General features: G+C 45.6%; 1 protein-coding gene across 3 annotated transcripts in view; it reads left to right on the top strand.

Moving 5' to 3' along the window:
- Positions 1–21926, top strand: part of DPP8 (dipeptidyl peptidase 8) — an 80385-nt gene that overhangs the window by 9383 nt on the left and 49076 nt on the right. The window contains exons 2-7 of one of the 3 annotated variants that reach the window (XM_069766361.1): positions 1454–1711; positions 6551–6663; positions 7039–7212; positions 17437–17605; positions 21495–21605; positions 21686–21814. In XM_069766361.1, coding sequence (XP_069622462.1) covers positions 1454–1711; positions 6551–6663; positions 7039–7212; positions 17437–17605; positions 21495–21605; positions 21686–21814 — 954 coding nt within the window. Of the gene's footprint in view, positions 1–1453; positions 1712–2295; positions 2332–6550; positions 6664–7038; positions 7213–17436; positions 17606–21494; positions 21606–21685; positions 21815–21926 lie in introns of those variants that run through there. The other 2 variants (XM_069766362.1, XM_069766363.1) reach the window with 2 other exon arrangements.

Raw genomic sequence — 21926 nt, 5'->3', positions numbered from 1 at the left:
TGAACAGCTCCTGTGCCGTAAGAAGCTCCCTGATATGCCGCTCTTATGCTGTATGCCTCTTTGATATGCCGCACTGTGCCGTATGCCGCCTCCGAGGCGCGTTCGGCATATACTGTCAGCACGCTAATATACTCTATTTCTGATTAGCACGGTGACCGCTCTGGAGATCAGCCTTCTGTATAACACGTGTAGCTATCTCCCTGATAGTATATCGGGGATACTTCGGCCTCACACATGACTAGCCATAATGCTACAGTAGCTGCAACATTTTTTTTTTAGATATTCCACACCTGGATAACAATATATAACATACTATCCATCCCCACTTATTTGTCAGGGTACGCTCCGGATTGCTGTGTATTTATGCAGCGTCAAAAACGCAGTGACCAGATGTTACGCTATAGTGGATGTCCACTGTGCACCTGCGGACGCTGACATGCTGCGTGTCTTTGAGGTCTGCAGCATGTCAGTTTCTCTTGCTGGTACACATGCAGGTTTTCTCCATAGACTTGCATTAGTGAGGAAAATCCATGTGTAAAAAAACGTAAATGCATCGCCGCTAATTTGCATAATAGGTTTCTTTGTCTGCTGCCCGATCCCTGTGCTTCCACCTCCAGTGATCCCATGTCTGTACATGTGACCTCTGCACCAGCCAATCACAAGACCCGCCAGGGGACCAGCCCTACCACTGGAAAGGCAGAAGTTTGGGAAAGTGAATATATAGTTTCTTTGTTAATTGTTTTGTTTTACCGTACTTTAGGCTAATGTCTGCGCGTGTGCGTTTTTAATTTAAATGGTTAATCTCATATTAAATGGGTAGAATTGCAAGGTGCTTCTAAAGGAAAAAAAACAGCTTTTCAACGTTCTTGTTAATAAAAATCCTATCTGTTCTCAAGAATTGAGAAAAACTACTTGTTGCCTAGGTTACCAACCATCGCTTTAATCTAGAGGTGGCTGGTTTCCCTGGCAAGAAGCACTGTGCTTACAAGCTCTTCTCTATAGAGCTGGCCAGACGCCTGTATCATCCGTGTATCCTCTGTCATCCAATGATGAGATGGTCCCTTAAATAAATGTGTCCCAGTAAATTCCGTGTCATAATTCCGCCACCAGACCTTAGTAATTCTTAACATGCATAGATTGGATCTGCTCCCACACTTCATCCTATGGGCCACATTAATGTAAGTCGGCTGAACTTATCTGGTGTGTATGGGAGCCCCCCGACACCTCCCACCTCATCGGATAGGACTGATGGAATTTAAGGGATCGGACCATTTGTTTTCTGGGAAGATAAAATGCATCAATGGTGTCTCAGTATACGGGGTGTAATAACCGTTTCCTGAAAACATGGCCAGCTTTATTCTCTATCATTACTGTTGCTCACAGACGAGCTCGTTTTGTATGACGCCCTTAGTACAAGTCACCTCTGGGTAACAAATGTCCTTCACATTGGCAGGATGTAACATGGCGGCTGCTATGGAGACTGAGCCGGTTGGGCTAGAGGTATTTGAGTCCGCAGAGCAAAGTGGGGGAGACCCAAAATGTGAGCCCTTCTATGTGGAGCGTCATTCATGGAGTCAGATGAGGAAGCTGCTTGCAGACACCAGGAAATACCATGGATACATGATGGCCAAAGCCCCGCACAGCTTCACGTTTGTGAAGAGAAACGACCCAGATAGCCCTCACTCCGATCGCATGTACTACCTGGGTATGTGTAAGTATCGCCATATTTCTGTAACCAAGAACTGAGCTGTGCACAGGTAACAGACGTCATAGGTTAGTCTTAGCCCTCCGATCACATGTACTACCTGGGTATGTGTAAGTATCGCCATATTTCTGTAAGGACTGAGCTGTGCACAGGTAACAGACGTCATAGGTTGGTCTTAGCCCTCACTCCGATCACATGTACTACCTGGGTATGTGTAAGTATCGCCATATTTCTGTAAGGACTGAGCTGTGCACAGGTAACAGACGTCATAGGTTGGTCTTAGCCCTCACTCCGATCACATGTACTACCTGGGTATGTGTAAGTATCGCCATATTTCTGTAAGGACTGAGCTGTGCACAGGTAACAGATGTCATAGGCTAGTCTTAGCCCTCCGATCACATGTACTACCTGGGTATGTGTAAGTATCGCCATGTTTCTGTAACCAGGGACTGAGCTGTGCACAGGTAACAGACATCATAGGTTGGTCTTAGCCCTCACTCCGATCACATGTACTACCTGGGTATGTGTAAGTATCGCCATATTTCTGTAAGGACTGAGCTGTGCACAGGTAACAGATGTCATAGGCTAGTCTTAGCCCTCCGATCACATGTACTACCTGGGTATGTGTAAGTATCGCCATGTTTCTGTAACCAAGGACGGAGCTGTGCACAGGTAACAGACGTCATAGGTTAGCCGTGTGACTACTCTTCATGCTTCCCTTATAGCTAGCTGTATACATTGGATGTGTATCAGCCAAATCCTGTTGGTTATTAATGTGCCCAGTTGACAACACCTGTTTTGGAAGTTTTCTTTCTAGCATAATTGTCCATTGACCTTGAGGAGGGTGAGTGGCTGCAGGACATCGTTGCCATTGTTCACCAGCATCCATAGACTTTGCATTGTTCGTCCTGTAACATGTCGTTTTTTTCTTTCCACAATTGACCACGTTAAATGTTCTTAATCTTGCAGAGGAGTTATCTTTCGAAGTCAGGGAAAGGAAAGTTACTGGTGACAAGTGTCGTATGTGGGTACCGTGTAATCTCCCCTCTGACACCTAGCGCCTCCATAGGTGGGGGTATTGGGGTTCACTGTAGTCACAAATGCACAGTTAGGTTTCAAGTTGTTAAAGGTTTTCTGGTTTTTCGAATCTCCCCCATCTGCAGTTTGTTTTAAAAACAAGCCCACGGTGCTTCATTCACCCTCCCCATGTCCTGCATGGAGTCTCCACCGTTGCTCTTGGTGTCTGTTCTTACTGGCAGCACTGAAGTGACATTGACAGCGCTGCAGACAGTCGGTAAGTTTAGCTGCTCTGCCTGAGCTGACAGCACAGTGCCGCTAGGCAATCTTATTGGCTGCAGCGTTGTGGATGCGATGCAGAAAATAAGACATCGGCGACCAGTGGTGGAAACTTAATGAAGGTTTTTGTTTTATTTTGTTTAACAAACTGAAGCCAGAAAGGGGGGGGGGGGGGGTTACAAAACTGGCAAATCCCTTTAAGGCCATGTTCACACAGTGCGTTTTTTACCGCGGAACCGCGGCGGTTTTGCCGCTGCGGTTCCGCAGCTGTTTTCCATGCAGGGTACAGTACACTGTACCCTATGGAAAACAGGACACACTGTGCACATGGTCCGGAAATTGTAAAAAAAAAGCCGCGCTGAATAGCTCCCGGAAAAAAGAAGGAGCATGTCAATTCTTTTTCCGGAGCCGCAGCGGTTCTGCACCCATAGACCTCCATTGTGAGGTCCAAACCGCAGTAAAACCCGCAGATCAAAAATATATCTGCGGGTTTTACTGCGGTTTGATGTGCAGAACCGCTGCAGCAGGAAGTGCGGGGAGCGGGCGGAAGTGCGTGGGCGGAGTGTGGCTGCCCCCCCCGTGTTCCGATCCCGCCCCCCCAGTGCTCCGATGCCCCCCCCAGTGCTCCGATGCCCCCCCCCAGTGCTCTGATGCCCCCCCGTGCCCTAATCTCCCCCCCCCTTATACTCACCCGGCGTCCCGGTGTCCGTCCGGCCGTCTTCTCCCTGGGCGCCGCCATCTTGCAAAATGGCGGGCGCATGCGCAGTGCGCCCGCCGAATCTGCCGGCCGGCAGATTTGTTCCAAAGTGCATTTTGATCACTGAGATATAACCTATCTCAGTGATCAAAATAAAAAAATAGTAAATGACACCCCCCCCCCACTTTGTCACCCCCATAGGTAGGGACAATAAAAAAAATAAAGAATTTTTTTTTTTTTTTTTTTCACTAAGGTTAGAATAGGGTTAGGGGTAGGGTTAGGGGTAGGGTTAGGGGTAGGGTTAGGGGTAGGGTTAGGGGTAGGGTTAGGGGTAGGGGTAAGGGGTAGGGGTAGGGTTAGGGTATTTTCAGCCATTTTAACCCTAAAAAAATTCCTAGAAAACACACAGACTCTGGCTAGAAAACTGCATCAAAAAACGCATCAAAAACGGACCAAAAAAGGACCAAAAAAAGGACCTGCGTTTTCTGCCAAGAGCTGCAGTTTTTTAAAAAACAGTCAGGAAAAAAAAAGGATGGAAATCCTGAACGTGTGAACATACCCTAAATGAATCATGTCTAGCGATGAAGAATTAATTTCTCAGAATCTCAGATTGTACCAGGAAGGTGAATTGTCAGTCACATTTCACATGGGAGTTTCATGGTTTAGGTTTTCATTCATTATAATGAATTGGGGGGGGGGGGGGGGGGGGGTGAGGACAACCCCAAAATGCATTGAAAATTCTAGATCTAGTGTGTTTTGTAAAATGGCCACTGGATGAAGGTACATAAGTGCTAACTATCTGAACCACACAACCACCGTCACACTGATCTCCAAACCATAATAAATCTTTGTCAATATTCACATGGATCTGAATTAGGCTTCTTTCACACTAGCGTCGGAATCTCCCCGTCGCAATGCGTCGGGGAGAGATTCCGACGCTAGCGTTTAACGCTTTGCACAATGGGTGCAGCGGATGCATTTTTCCGGCGCATCCGCTGCCCCATTGTAAGGTGCGGGGAGGTGGGGGCGGAGTTCCGGCTGCGCATGCGCGGTCGGAAAAAGCGGTCCGTCGGGAGAAAAAAACGTTACATGTAGGGGTTTTTTTTTCCCGACGGTCCGCCAAAGCACGACGCATCCGTCGCAAGACGGATGCGAAGTGTGCAAATCCGTCGCAAATGCGTCGCCAATAGAAGTCTATGGGGAAAAAACGCATCCTGCAAGCACTTTTGCAGGATGCGTTTTTTCTGCAAAACGACGCATTGTGACGGATTTACAAAAACGCTAGTGTGAAAGTACCCTTAATCTGACATCTATTTACTATTGGATCGTTAATGGAAATCCAAGGCTAGTGCTGGGAATTTTGCAGCAGGTGTGCAGTGTGCTGTAGATCATATTACGATTAACCCCATTTTCATTTCAAGGGGGCAATCCTCAACTTTTCTGCATAGAACTTGCAGAAATACTGTAAGTAGCTTGCTACTTATCTCCACTGACTTGTTTTGTTTTTTTTCTCCTTTATCCATATGTTGAGGATCTCTTAATTTACTTAATGTACCGTCACACTCAGCGACGCTGCAGCGATATAGACAACGAGCCGACCTAAACTAGATCGCTGCAGCGTCGCTGTTTAGGTCGCTGTAGAGACGTCAAACACAGCAACTCCAGAACGATGCAGGAGCGATCCAGTGACGTAACGGCGACTCACTTCTCGTTCTCGCTGGTTGTTAGCTCCATATCAAACAGCTGGAGTCTACTGATCCGACACACATCTAGGGGCTCTATGCTCGTTGCTGGCGTCGTTGCCTTTGATGTAAAAAATGATGATATACTCCGACCTGGCAACGAAATAAAGTTCTGGACTTCTAGCTCCGACCAGCGATGGCACAGCGGGATCCAGATCGCTGCTGCGTGTCAAACACAACGAGATCGCTATCCAGGACGCTGCAACGTCACGGATCGTTGTCGTTCTCTTTGCTGAGTGACGGTACCTTTAGACTGTATATCCCCTCCCATGGAGCCCCTATATCCATTGATGCCCTCAGTGGTTTTCTGCTAGCAGATCACACTACAGGGGATCCAGTGTCAAATGTTTTTACCTGTCATGTAAATCTGACATTTGTGGTATAACCTCGGCATATACAGCTCTGGCAAAAATTAAGAGACCACTGCAAAATGTTCAGTTTGTCTGATTTTTCTCTTTATAGGTATATGTTTGAGTAAAATGTAAATTGTTCTTTTAGTCTATAAACTTCTGACAACATGTCGTCCAATTTCCAAGCAATAAATTTAGGTTTTTTTTTTCCGAAAAAGGAGAAATTGTCATCAAAAACAAACAAAAAAAAAAAACGTGCTTTCAGACCTCAAATAATGCAAAGAAAACAAGTTCATAACCATTTAGAAACAACAATACCGATGTTTTAACATCAATATTTTGTGGAATAACCATGATTTTTAATCACAGCTTTCATGCGTCTTGGCATGCTTTCCACCAATCTTTCACACTGCTCCTGGCACAAACATTTAAGCAGTTCTTTGTTTGATGGCTTGTGACTATCCATCATCCTCTTGATTACATCCAGAGGTTTTCAATGGGGTTCAGGTCTGGAGATTGGGCTGCCCATGACAGGGTTTTGATGTGGTGGTCTCTTAATTTTTACCAGAGCTGTAGATTCCTCACTGTAGATGGATGCAGGCGTGGGTAGATGTTGGTATGAATCAGATTGATGTGAAACTGCTTCCACAAAATGACATTCCTACATGGCTCCTCCGTGTGCTGCCCCAATAGACCAGGCACTATTGTCGTGTACTACATAATGTTTGCACATAACACTTATCTCACACTTTGTGTTTAGCAATGTCTGGAGAAAACCGAGAGAATACTCTATTTTACTCTGAGATCCCGAAGAACATAAACCGCGGAGCCGTCCTCATGCTGTCCTGGAAGCCTCTGCTAGATACTTTTCAGGTGAGACCTCAGTCTGAGGTGCTCGGCGAGTTGGCACCTGCTGCTTGACATGTACTTTTCTCTAGCTTACCCCTTATCTTGGCTCGTTCAGTTTACGTTGTTCACCAAAACAATGGCACATGTGTTATGCCAGCGGTTATAGGGATATTTAGGCTGGCATGCCCCTTTGTCTTCATTCCCTTTACTAGACACTTTCAAAACTGTCTTCTGTGGCATAAAAAGTGTCTAAATGCATCATTTGATGCCCAGCATTTCTGACATTTTCTGCACTGTCCATTGCCTAGTTATGTGGTTGGTTTTGTCGCAGAGATTTTCATATTGGTGGGTGGGGTATGTATTATGGCAGCCAGTCCAACTTCACTGTTCCTCTTTTAGGCCACCCCTGATTACGGGATGTACTCTCGGGAAGAAGAGCTGCTTAGGGAAAGGAAGCGTATTGGTACAGTGGGCATTTCTGCGTTTGATTATCATGCAAAGAGTGGAACTTTCCTATTCCAAGCAGGAAGCGCCATCTACACTGTCCGCGATGGAGGCACCCGAGGGTTTACGGTAAGCAGAAAAGCTGCATTCTGTATGTTCTTCTGTTGTAACCTGCTTAACCTGTTTGCATCATCAGGGCTTTATTTTATTGATACATACTACAGAGAAATATCTGTAGAGGATGATGCATATCTGTGTTTACGAATATGCAGTGCTTAGAAAGTGTTCATACCCTGTGATCTCTTCTACTTTTTTTTCCACTTTACACCTACACTTACTGTAAATGGTTTTTTTATTTGGATTTTATGTTATATGCTGAAACAAGTAGCAAGTATTTGTGAAGTGTAAAAGAAATGCCACCTTGTTTCCTAAATATTTTAAATATCTAAATCTGAAGATTGTGACATGCATTCGTATTCAGCCCCCTGAGTCAATACTTTGTTGGATCACCTTTCTCTGTAAGTACTGCTGAAGGTCTTCTGGGGTATGTCCAGTGTCGGACTGGAGTACCTTGGGCCCACCAGAGAAAAATCATTCTTGGGGCCCACCATGCCGTAAAAATACCACACAGGATAGATCCTATATACTACACCACACAGGAGAGTGGACAGATCCTCTATATACTACACCACATAGTAGAGCTCACAGATCCTCTATATACTACACCACACGGGAGAGATGACAGATCCTCTATATACTACACCACAAGGGAGAGCTGACAGATCCTCTATATACTACACCACACAGGAGAGCTGACAGATCCTCTATATACTACACCACACAGGAGGGCTGACAGATCCTCTATATACTACACCACAAGGGAGAGCTGACAGATCCTCTATATACTACACCACACAGGAGAGCTGACAGATCCTCTATATACTACACCACACAGGAGAGCTGACAGATCCTCTATATACTACACCACACAGGAGGGCTGACAGATCCTCTATATACTACACCACACAGGAGAACTGACAGATCCTCTATATACTACACCACACGGGAGAGCTGACAGATCCTCTATATACTACACCACACGGGAGAGCTGACAGATCCTCTATATACTACACCACACAGGAGGGCTGACAGATCCTCTATATACTACACCACACAGGAGGGCTGACAGATCCTCTATATACTACACCACACAGGAGGGCTGACAGATCCTCTATATACTACACCACACAGGAGAGCTGACAGATCCTCTATATACTACACCACACGGGAGAGATGACAGATCCTCTATATACTACACCACAAGGGAGAGCTGACAGATCCTCTATATACTACACCACACGGGAGAGCTGACAGATCCTCTACATACTACACCACACAGGAGAGCTGACAGATCCTCTATATACTACACCACACAGGAGAGCTGACAGATCCTCTATACCACACAGGAGAGCTGACAGATCCTCTATATACTATACCACACGGGAGAGCTGACAGATCCTCTATATACTACACCACACGGGAGAGCTGACAGATCCTCTATATACTACACCACACGGGAGAGCTGACAGATCCTCTATATACTACACCACACGGGAGAGCTGACAGATCCTCTATATACTACACCACACGGGAGAGCTGACAGATCCTCTATATACTACACCACACGGGAGAGCTGACAGATCCTCTATATACTACACCACACGGGAGGGCTGACAGATCCTCTATATACTACACCACACAGGAGAGCTGACAGATCCTCTATATACTACACCACACAGGAGGGTTGACAGATCCTCTATACCACACAGGAGAGCTGACAGATCCTCTATACCACACAGGAGAGCTGACAGATCCTCTATATACTATACCACACAGGAGAGCTGACAGATCCTCTATACCACACAGGAGAGCTGACAGATCCTCTATATACTACACCACACGGGAGAGCTGACAGATCCTCTATATACTACACCACACGGGAGAGCTGACAGATCCTCTATATACTACACCACACAGGAGAGCTGACAGATCCTCTATACCACACAGGAGAGCTGACAGATCCTCTATATACTACACCACACGGGAGAGCTGACAGATCCTCTATATACTACACCACACGGGAGAGCTGACAGATCCTCTATATACTACACCACACGGGAGAGCTGACAGATCCTCTATATACTACACCACACGGGAGAGCTGACAGATCCTCTATATACTACACCACACGGGAGGGCTGACAGATCCTCTATATACTACACCACACAGGAGAGCTGACAGATCCTCTATATACTACACCACACAGGAGGGTTGACAGATCCTCTATACCACACGGGAGAGATGACAGATCCTCTATATACTACACCACACAGGAGAGCTGACAGATCCTCTATATACTACACCACACAGGAGAGCTGACAGATCCTCTATACCACACAGGAGAGCTGACAGATCCTCTATATACTACACCACACGGGAGAGCTGACAGATCCTCTATATACTACACCACACGGGAGAGCTGACAGATCCTCTATATACCACACCACACGGGAGAGCTGACAGATCCTCTATATACCACACCACACGGGAGAGCTGACAGATCCTCTATATACCACACCACACGGGAGAGCTGACAGATCCTCTATATACCACACCACACGGGAGAGCTGACAGATCCTCTATATACCACACCACACGGGAGAGCTGACAGATCCTCTATATACTACACCACACGGGAGAGCTGACAGATCCTCTATATACTACACCACACGGGAGAGCTGACAGATCCTCTATATACTACACCACACAGGAGAGCAGTAATGTAGGTCCACTATGTGTAGTAAAATACTTACCGGTGGCCATATTCCACTGCAATGAAGAAGACAGAAGCAACGACACAGCGGCAGAAGACGGCGACTGCTGCATATTTTATTACACACAGGGAAGGTTTCTGTTGGGAGCGAGACATTGTTTTCATTAGTATGATTTTGGGATAAATGTGATTTATTTTTTTTTTTTTTTTGTGGAATTGTGGCGACCCGAAAAAAGGACATTTGGAATTCTTGAGTTGTTTCTGTTTACGGTGTTTACTGATCGAGTTAATTGTTTTTATATTTTGATAGATCGGACGTTGTTTTTTTATTTTTTAAATATATTTATTTTCAATTGACTTAAAAGGGGTGATTTGAACTTTTAGGAATTTTTTAAATTTTGTTTTTACCTTTCACTGGTACAGATAGCCCCCTTAGAGGACATGAGGATGCGATCATCCGATCGCATGTGCTATAATATGCAGTGATACCACGGCATCACTGCAGATAGCAGAAATCAGTCTCCTTTAACGCCTGGCCACAGGAAGAAGACCCCTGGCTGTCATTACAACCCATCGGCGACCCACGATCACATCATGGGCGCCAATGGGTGAGAGAATGATGCGCACGCATGCTGGCATGTGTTATATGCTGCTGTCAGAGATTGACACGCGCCATACATGTAAGGCTGATGTCGTAAAGGTGTTACCTGAGGACCCCCGTCACCACTGTTACCCAATATCCTGTGGGCCCCCTCCCCCACTGTGCTACCTCTATTTTCCTGTGAGCCTCCTCCCCCACTGTCACCCAATATCCTGTGGGCTCCCTCCCCCACTGTGCTACCTCTATTTTCCTGTGGGCCCCTCCCCCCACTGTGCTACCTCTATTTTCCTGTGTCCCCTCCCCCACTGTCACCTCTATTTTCCTGTGTCCCCTCCCCCACTGTCACCTCTATTTTCCTGTGAGCCCCCTCCCCCACTGTGCTACCTCTATTTTCCTGTGTCCCCTCCCCCACTGTGTCACCTCTATTTTCCTGTGTCCCCTCCCCCACTGTGCTACCTCTATTTTCCAGTGGACCCCCTCCCCCACTGTCACCTCTATTTTCCTGTGAGCCCCCTCCCCCACTGTCACCCAATATCCTGTGAGCCCCCTCCCCCACTGTGCTACCTCTATTTTCCTGTGGGCCCCCTCCCCCACTGTCACCTCTATTTTCCTGTGGGCCCCCTCCCCCACTGTCACCTCTATTTTCCTGTGGGCCCCCTCCCCCACTGTCACCCAATATCCTGTGAGCCCCCTCCCCCACTGTGCTACCTCTATTTTCCTGTGGGCCCCCTCCCCCACTGTCACCTCTATTTTCCTGTGTCCCCTCCCCCACTATGTCACCTCTGATTTCCTATGGGCCTAGTCAAAGAGGGAAAGGGGAGCCACAGTAAAATAGAGGTGGTTGACACAATAGGGGTGGGGGCCCACAAGAAAATTAGAATATCACTGTTGGCCCCCTAACTGCCTCTGTGGCCGAAGATCTACTCAGGGTGCAGGCATCATAGACTTATTTACTTAGTCACACTGACTGCAGCCATCAGACTCCTTCTGCTCAACTGCTGCTTGGGTAGGACTGCTGACCAATCACAGCACAGCTCCTTGCCTGAGCTGTGAGCTCAAACAAAGAAAACTAACGCTGACTGGCTGAATTGCAGCCAATCAGCGTTTACACTGCTGCCCAGGGCTTTATGGATTATGGAAGAGGAGCAGAGATCATACCCAGCACAGGAGACAGGTGACTGCGGGTCAGCTGCTGTGTGCATGTCTCCTCTCAGCCTCACAGTCAGCTGGTCTGACAGTGCTGGCTGAAGTGAGGGTCCGCACACACAGCTCTCCTGGCAGAGTAATGACAGCGGCAGCAGGTGATGTGAAGGAGCTGCTCCTGCACTTCCCATCACCTGTGCAGTCTGCCAGCTGTGCCGTCTATACAATAAAGTGCGCACTGCTGTGCGCAAGCTATGAGCATGCAGGGCAGGCACAAATGAAGGAGGCAGGAGATGGGGGGGCGGGGCCCACCGGAGGATCCTCCGGTGTCCCGGTGCCCTAGTCCGACCCTGGGTATGTCTCTACCAGTTTTACGCATCTTGAGGCTTACATTTTTTTTTCCTATTCTCTTTGCACTCTAGCTATGTGAGATTGGATGGAGGTGTCCGTGACAGCATTTGTTTAAGCCTTGCCACAGATTTTCAATGGGATTTAGACCTCCACTGTGACTAAACCATTTACATACATGAATATGCTTTGATCTAAAACATTCTATTATAGCTCAGGCAGTATGTTTAGGGTCGTTGTCCTGCTGGAAGGTGAACCTAGGTCCCAGTCATAAGTCTTCTGCAGCTTCTAACCAATTTTATTTCAGGATTGCCCTGTATTTAGCTCCATAGATCCTCCCATGAGCTTTGTTCAGCTTGCTTGTCCAGCTACCTTGTTCCTGCTGAAGAAGAGCATCCCAACAGCATGATGCGGCCACCACCATGTTTGACTGTGGAGATGGTGTTTTCAGGGTGCATTGCAGTGTTAGTTTTCCGCCACACATAGCGATTTGCATTTAACCGAAAAATTGTCATCTGACCAGAGCATCTTTTTCCACATGCTAGCTGTGTTCCCAAAATTACTTTTTGCAAACGTGACGACTTATGGTTTGCTTTCAAAAATGACTTTTTGCCACTCTTGCATAAAGATCAGATTTGTGGAGTATATGACTAATAGTTGTCCTTTGGACAGATTCTCTTACCTGAGCAGTGGATCTCTGCAGCTTCTCCAGAGTGACCATGAGCCTCTTGGCTGCTGCTCTAATTAGTGCTCTCCTTTCTTGGGATGTCAGTTTAGGTGGACGGCCATGTCTTCATAGGTCTGCCGTTGTGCAATACTCCTATTTTTGGATGATGGGTTGAACAGTGCTCTGATGTTCAGAGCAATATTTTTATAACCTAACCCTGCTTTAGGGTATGTGCACACATTGCAGATTTTTCTGCGGATTTTTCTGCACTAAATCCACAGCTCTGGGCAGAAAATGCAGATGCGTTTTTGATGGCTATATAAAGATGTATTATTGAACAGAAAGAGATTTGTCATGTCTTGTCCAACCTCCTTTTACATTTGTCCAACGCACACTCCATTACACACACAGACAAATAGATATAGATATATGGATAGTTGGGCTACTTTACAACATCAGGTTTTTGCCGTCAGGCCTAATCCGGGGAGTTTTGGGAAAAAAAAACGGATCCGTTTTTTTTTTTTTTTTTTTTTCCCTCATAGAATTGTATTAGCACTGGATTGCGCCTGATGGCCAGACGTTTCATCCGTTTTTTGCCGGTTCCGTAAACTGTTTCCGGCGGACAGAGGAAAGGTGTGTTTTTTTTTTTTTTTTTTTTTTTCTTCTGTCCGGCGAAAAAATGCCCAGCGACTGATCTGGCGAAAAACGTATGAAACTGAGATGTGAAATGATGAATCTGGCCTCCGGATCTGGTTTTTCAGGCATTTTCCCATTGAAATCATGTATCTCTCTCTCCTTTCTTTCTTGAAACGTATCCGTTTTTTCAAAAACTTGGTGTGAAAGTAGCCAGATAGATCTATAGTTATGGCCATGTTTCTTAATAAATATTTAGTTAAAAAAAAAAAAAACAAACAAAAAAAATGGCATGGGCTCCCGTGCAATTTTCTGTGCCAGAGGGGGAAAGCCGGGGGCCAATATTTGTAGCCTGGTAAGGAGGTAATACCCATGGCCCCCTCCCAGGCTATGAATATCAGCCTGCAGCTGTCTGCATAGCCTTTACTGGCTATTAAAATAATTCCGGCACTTAACCCCTCTCTTCCCACTCCTGAGTATCAGTGGGATATGGGTTAATAAAGGGTTAATGTCACCTTGCTATTGTAAGATAAGATGACATTAAGCCTTGTTAATAATGGAGAGGCGTCAAGACGCCTATCCATTATTAATCCTAGAGTAGTGAAAGAGTTAAAAAAACAAATGAAGACAGCGAGAAAAGTATTTTAATATTCTTAATTTAACCATACTTGGCATACTCGATCGCTTTTATAAAAATTAAAAATAAACTTCCTGTCCGACGCAGTCCAATTAATAACGAGTGTCCCATGACTATCCCGTATATCGGGTGATGTCACTGCTCTATAGGGCCTTCAGTGACACACTGGCAGGAGACAGTCTCCTGCAGTGCATCACTGAGGTTACCTGAGTTCAGGGTCTCACTTTTTGGCATTGCTGCTGGGGAGCTTTCTCATACAGCAGTGCCACAAGTGCGACTAGGGACTAATTTTTTACAGTGGCAGAGGAATACAGTGCGGAAGGATACCTTCCGTCATTGTATTCCTGGAGCCCCTGGAGAGCGGTCGCATCCGCTGATGCTGCTGCTCTCCACGGGAGATAGTCGTGGGACACTCGTTTTAATTGGATTTCTGCGGATCAGGGAGTATAGTGTTTGTTTTAATGTTTTACAGGTGACACTGGCTTCGGGGATCTAAGTGACAAGGTGATGGTGAGTATGTAATCTGTTATATGTACTGTATGTCTGTATGAATATGTTGTATGTATTTTTTTTTTTTTTTTACACCCAACACATTAGCCGGATGATGGGACTACTACTGCCCCATCATTGGCTAATGCGTCAATCACTGTCATTGTAGCAGGCACAGCCCGATGGGACTTGTAAAAAAAAAAAGGAATACTAAAATACCACATGCTAGATATCACTGAAATACTCCAGTTGCAAATATTTATTCATTACATAGTGGAATGTGTTGAGATCAATAAAACACAAAAATGATTCATTTTTAAGTTCTGGACAGTCAGTAGTGCAAAGTGGCACAACGTGGCATTGGTGGATGTCCCAAATATGCCGTATTGGATTCAGGTCTGGGGAACAGGCAGGCCAGTCTATGGCATCAATACCTTCATCATTAGGAATTGTTGACATACTTAATTCACATGAGGCCTAGCATTGTCCTGCATCAGAAGGAACCCCAGGGCCCAGTGCACCAGCATATGGTCTCCCAATAGGTCTGAGGATCTCATCCCAGTACCTAATGGCAGTGCGTGTACCTCTGGCGAGCACATAAAGGGATGTGTGGCCCTCCAAAGAAATGCCTCTCCACACCATTACTGACCCACTGCCAAACCGGTCATGCTGGAGGATGTTGCCTTCTCCACGGCGTCTCCAGACTGTCCTGTCTCACATGTGCTCAGAGTGAACCTGCTCTCATCTGTGAAGATCATAGGGTGCTAATGTTGAATCTGCCATTCGTGCTGTTCTGGCAAATGCTAATTGCCCTGCATGATGTTAAGCTGTAAGCGCAACATCCACTTGTGGACGTTGGGCCCTTATACCACCCTCATAGAGTTTGTTTGAGCAGACACATGGATGTTAGTGGCCTGCTGGAGGTCAACTTGCACTGCTCCTCCTCAAAGGCTGAGGTAGTGATCCTGGTGCTGGGTTGTTGCCCTCCTACAGCCCCCTCCACTTATCCTCGATCTGTATCTGCTCCATGCTGTAGGCACTTTGCTGACACAGGGTTAACCACCTTGTCACAGCTCACATTCATATGCCATCCTGGATGAGCTTTTAGAAATACCCTGGTTTAGGGAAAGAGGGGGAAAAAAGAGACAAGTGCGGCGCTTCCTCTGAGCGTAATAAGTTTTTACCAACAGTAAAAAAAAAAAATCTTTTAGTTGTGGTTATGCTCACCTTCTATCGGTAAGAAATGCACGTTATGATTCTCAAGGAATCAATTCTTTAGGCAACTCTTCTCCATATGTTGTATAATCCAATAAGGTGTGCAGCTCACTTTGGAGAACTGTGTTGATCCTCCTTCGGATCCACATACTGTAGGTGGTGAATTCAAAGGGAAAATAAACTCCAAGCAAATGTGGCGCTAAGCACCTTAGGATTTTCTGAATGCATCCACTCCCAGTGAAAAATGTTAATAAAAATTAATTTGTTTTCTCAAAACAAAAAAGGAAAATAATATATATTAAAATATTTTTAAAATAGGGTTCCCCTTTTTCCTCTGCAATATCCTCATCATGACGAGAGTTCGGAGCTAGCTGCTCGGTTCTTTCAAACGTTTTTCCCTTATTTCCTTCAAGGCAAAGTTGTCCTCGGGCCATCCCCGTCCCTTGTTACCATGGTGGTATTGTATTAGCACTGTTGAGGGTATAGTTCTTCCCTCATCCCTTTCGACACCAGTCCACATGATGGAATGAGTTCCCCATTTTCCGGTCGAAGTGAGTTCTCTGAGTAGGTACATCTTTAACAGCATCCTTCCGAAGGTTGGACACTTTATCTTGGGCTTCCTGACGTTTACAGGAAGGGTAAGGCTACTTTCACACTGGCGTTTTTTGCAATACGTCGCAATGGCGTCGTTTATGGCAAGAAACGCATCCTGCAAAGTTGTTTGCAGGATGTGTTTTTGCCCCATAGATTAACATTAGCGACGCATTGCCACACGTAGCAACCGTCGTGCGACGGTTGCGTCGTGTTGTGGCGGACCGCCGGGAGCAAAAGACGTTAAATGTAACTTTTTTTGTTGCTGACGGACCGCTTTTTCCGACCGCGCATGCGCGGCAGGAACTCTGCCCCCACCTCCCCGCACCTCACAATGGGGCAGCGGATGCGCCGGAGAAATGCATCCGCTGCACCCGTTGTGCGGCGCATCAAACACTAGCGTCGGAATCTCGGCCCGACGCATTGCGACGGGCAGATTCCGACGCTAGTGTGAAAGTAGCCTTAGCCGTTTCACTGGCCGTGTTAGCCTCGTTGATTCCTTTCACCATCCTGGAGTCCTTCAGTGTTAGGCTGACATCTATCTCCCTGTCTATCGTGGGTTCTAGGCACCAGGCATCGACAAGGCACACCTGCAAGCTTGCGGATTCGTCCAGTCCGCATGCTTTCTTGAAGCACTATAATTTCCACACTTCCACAGATGAGTCTGGGCAGGCAGACTCTGCAGGCCGCGGTGGCGCACATGTAAGTAGCGGTTACACAGGGCATGACCTGATGTTGTCCCCACCCAGGGACTGCTTTGGGACGTCCCACTGTCTGTCCCCCAATGAGGCGAAGGAGAAATAGGGATTTTTTTGTGTACTCACCATAAAATCCTTTTCTCCGAGCCATTCATTGGGGGACACAGCTCTCACCCTGGTATTAGCTTATGCTTGTTTTTATAATCTGATATGCTATACTCTCATATATAATGGCATGCTTTAAGCTCATGATTGATCTCCTACTGCTTTTGCACCGAACTGGTTAGCTGAGAGCCAGCAGAAGGGTGTATACTGCAGGGTAGGAGCTAACTTTCTTTGTATCACTTGGTGTCAGCCTCCTAGTGGCAGCAGCATACACCCACGGTCTGTGTCCCCCAATGAATGGCTCGGAGAAAAGGATTTTATGGTGAGTACACAAAAATCCCTATTTCATTGTGGTTACTGAAATATATGGTTTCCTTTTGTTTTAATCTGTAGAAACAGTCACTGCAGCCACAGTTACTGGAAAGCAACTGCCCGAACATTCGCATGGACCCCACCATTTGTCCCGCAGACCCAACCTGGATGGCGTTTGTGCACAGCAACGATTTGTGGGTGGCCAATATAGATACCGGAGACGAGCGCAGGCTGACATTTGTGCACAAAGGTAAAGGCCTATAAAGTCTGGAAACATAAATAGGGATTTATTACAACTGGCATTTTAGACCCCAGTCATGTTCCCAAAGGCTGCTGGATTAAGGTTTGCATGCGCCTTAATAGCCTTTTTGGATCTTTTGGGTTGTCTGTGTGCCAGTCAGAACATGAAACGTACACAACCTCAGAGCTGGTGTAGATTTTGGCTAGAATGTACACTATTCCCATGCTATATGTTGTGGTAGGCCCTTAACCCCTTTCTGCCATTAGACGTACTATTGCGTCCATGTGGGGTGGGCTTTACTTCCCAAGGACGCAATAGTACGTCATATGCGATCGGCAGCGCTCACGGGGGGAGCGCCGCCGATCGCGGCCGGGTGTCAGCTGTTTATCGCAGCTGACATCCGGCACTATGTGCCAGGAGCGGTCACGGACCGCCCCCGGCACATTAACCCCCGGCACACCGCGATCAAAGATGATCGCGATGTGCCGGCGGTGCAGGGAAGCATCGCGCAGGGAGGGGGCTCCCTGCGGGCTTCCCTGAGCCCCCCGCAGCAACGCGATGTGATCGCGTTGCTGCGAGGGTCTCACCTCCCTCCCTGCTCCCTCCAGCCCCGGATCCAAGATGGCCGCGGATCCGGGTCCTGCAGGGAGGGAGGTGGCTTCACAGAGCCTGCTCAGAGCAGGCACTGTGAAGGCTGCAGCGCTGCATGTCAGATCAGTGATCTGACAGAGTGCTGTGCAAACTGTCAGATCACTGATCTGTGATGTCCCCCCCTGGGACAAAGTAAAAAAGTAAAAAAAAAAAAAATTTAAAATGTGTAAAAAAAAAAAATATTCCAAGATAATGAAAAAAAAAATAAAAATATTATTCCCATAAATACATTTCTTTATCTAAATAAAAAAAAAAAAGTTCACATATTTAGTATCGCCGCGTCCGTAACGGCCCGACCTATAAAACTGGCCCACTAGTTAACCCCTTCAGTAAACACCGTAAGAAAAAAAAAAAAAAACGAGGCAAAAAACAACGCTTTATTATCATACCGCCGAACAAAAAGTGGAATAACACGCGATCAAAAAGACAGATATAACTAACCATGGTACCGCTGAAAACGTCATCTTGTACCGCAAAAAACGAGCCGCCATACAGCATCATCAGCAAAAAAATAAAAAAGTTATAGTCCTGAGAATAAAGCGATGCAAAAATAATTATTTTTTCTATAAAATAGTTTTTATCGTATAAAAGCGCCAAAACATAAAAAAATGATATAAATGAGGTGTCGCTGTAATCGTACTGACCCGAAGAATAAAACTGCTTCATCAATTTTACCAAACGCGGAACGGTATAAACGCCTCCCCCAAAAGAAATTCATGAATAGCTGGTTTTTGGTCATTCTGCCTCACAAAAATCGGAATAAAAAGCGATCAAAAAATGTCACGTGCCCGAAAATGTTACCAATAAAAACATCAACTCGTCCCGCAAAAAACAAGACCTCACATGACTCTGTGGACCAAAATATAGAAAAATTATAGCTCTCAAAATGTGGTAACGCAAAAAATATTTTTTGCAATAAAAAGCGTCTTTCAGTGTGTGACGGCTGCCAATCATAAAAATCCGCTAAAAAACCCGCTATAAAAGTAAATCAAACCCCCCTTCATCACCCCCTTAGTTAGGGAAAAATTAAAAAAATGTATTTATTTCCATTTTTCGGTTAGGTCTAGGGTTAGGGTTAGGGCTAGGGCTAGGGTTAGGGCTAGGGCTAGGGTTAGGGCTAGGGTTCGGATTAGGGTTAGGGCTAGGGCTGCAGTTTGGGTTGGGGCTAAAGTTACAGTTAGGGTTTAGATTACATTTACGGTTGGGAATAGGGTTGGGATTAGGGTTAGGGGTGTGTCGGGGTTAGAGGTGTGGTTAGGGTTACTGTTGGGATTAGGGTTAGGGATGTGTTTGGATTAGGGTTTCAGTTATAATTGGGGGGTTTCCACTGTTTAGGCACATCAGGGGCTCTCCAAACGCGACATGGCGTCCGATCTCAATTCCAGCCAATTCTGCGTTGAAAAAGTAAAACAGTGCTTCTTCCCTTCCGAGCTCTCCCGTGTGCCCAAACAGGGGTTTACCCCAACATATGGGGTATCAGCGTACTCAGGACAAATAGGACAACAACTTTTGGGGTCCAATTTCTCCTGCTACCCTTGGGAAAATACAAAACTCCGGGCTAAAACATATTTTTTGTGGGAAAAAAAAAGATTTTTTATTTTCAAAGGCTCTGCGTTATAAACTGTAGTGAAACACTTGGGGGTTCAAAGTTCTCACAACACATCTAGATTAGTTCCCTGGGGGGTCTAGTTTCCAATATGGGGTCACTTGTGGGGGGTTTCTACTGTTTAGGTACATTAGGGGTTCTGCAAACGCAATGTGACGTCTGCAGACCATTCCATCTAAGTCTGCATTCCAAATGGCGCTCCTTCCCTTCCGAGCTCTGCCATGCGCTCAAACGTTGGTTTCCCCCAACATACGGGGTATCAGCGTACTCCGGACAAATTGGGCAACAAATTTTGGGGTCCAATTTCTCCTGTTACCCTCAGGAAAATACAAAACTGGGGGCTAAAAAAATAATTTTTGTGGAAAAAAAATTGTTTTATTTTTACGGCTCTGCATTATAAACTTCTGTGAAGCACTTGTTGGGTCAAAGTGCTCACCACACCTCTAGATAAGTTCCTTAGGGGGTCTACTTTCCAAAATGGTGTCACTTGTGGGGGGTTTCAATGTTTAGCCACATCAGGGGCTCTCCAAACGAAACATGGCGTCCCATCTCAATTCCAGTCAATTTTGCATTGAAAAGTCAAATGGCACTCCTTCGCTTCTGAGCTCTGCCATGCGCCCAAACAGTGGTTTACCCCCACATGTGGGGTATTGGCATACTCAGGACAAATTGTACAACAATGTTTGGGGTCCATTTTCTCCTGTTACCCTTGGTAAAATAAAACAAATTGGAGCTGAATTAAATTTTTTGTGAAAAAAAGTTAAATGTTCATTTTTATTTAAACATTCAAAAAATTCCTGTGAAGCACCAGAAGGGTTAATAAACTTCTTGAATATGGTTTTGAGCACCTTGAGGGGTGTAGTTTTTAGAATGGTGTCACACTTGGGTATTTTCTATCATATAGACCCCTCAAAATGACTTCAAATGAGATGTGGTCCCTAAAATAAAATGGTGTTGTAGAAATGAGAAATTGCTGGTCAACTTTTAACCCTTATAACTCCCTAACAAAAAAAAATTTTGGTTCCAAAATTGTGCTGATGTAAAGTAGACATGTGGGAAATGTTACTTATTAAGTATTTTGTGTGACATATCTCTGTGATTTAATTGCATAAAAATTCAAAGTTGGAAAATTGCGAAATTTTCATAATTTTCGCCAAATTTCCGTTTTTTTCACAAACGCAGGTACTAACAAATAATTTTTACCATTGTCATGAAGTACAATATGTCACGAGAAAACAATGTCAGAATCACCAGGATCCATTGAAGCGTTCCAGAGTTATAACCTCATAAAGGGACAGTGGTCAGAATTGTAAAAATTGGCCCGGTCATTAACGTGCAAACCACCCTTGGGGGTAAAGGGGTTAATAAGCCATACTCGCCTTTTTAAGAAAAAAAAATTGAAGCTCTTAAAACGCAAGAATTTGCAAAATCTCTGCATAAATGCCACCAACAACAAATTTTTACGCTTTTTTTTTTTCTTTTACATTTGAAAGCCTGTAGTAGAGGGTATAATGGAGTGTAATATTAGTACTGGTACTAGACTGAGTACTGGGCTTAGTCAGTTGATAATGATATTATGGTTTAGGATTGGTCTCTTCTGCACAATAATGAATCCGATAAAATGATTTCTATTTCCGACAGACTTGGTAGGAGTGGAAGAAGATTCCCGTTCTGCTGGCGTAGCCTCCTTCGTGTTACAGGAGGAGTTTGATCGCTACACTGGTTACTGGTGGTGTCCCCGTAATGAGACAAGTAAGGATTGCGTCCTGTAAGTCTTCTAGTCACACCTGTCATGGAGAAGCAGTGTTTAACAGTTTATCTGTATGCCGCAGCTCCATCAGGCGGTCAGATACTGCGCATCCTCTATGAAGAAAATGATGAATCTGAAGTTGAGATAATCCATGTGACTTCCCCAATGCTGGAAACCCGAAGGACCGATTCCTTTAGGTACCCCAAAGCTGGTAAGTGTTTGGTTGTGTGTTTACTGGATATTTTATTGCAGAAAGTCCTATTCATCAGAAACCACTGAATTCAGATGAGTGGAGCTGATTTTGATCTTCAGTGGCAGAAAGT

This window comes from Ranitomeya imitator, chromosome 4 (genome assembly GCF_032444005.1).
Source record: "Ranitomeya imitator isolate aRanImi1 chromosome 4, aRanImi1.pri, whole genome shotgun sequence".
Taxonomy (NCBI): domain Eukaryota; kingdom Metazoa; phylum Chordata; class Amphibia; order Anura; family Dendrobatidae; genus Ranitomeya; species Ranitomeya imitator.
The sequence above is the reverse complement of the archived record's forward strand: the minus strand, read 5'-3'. Positions and strand labels throughout refer to the sequence as shown.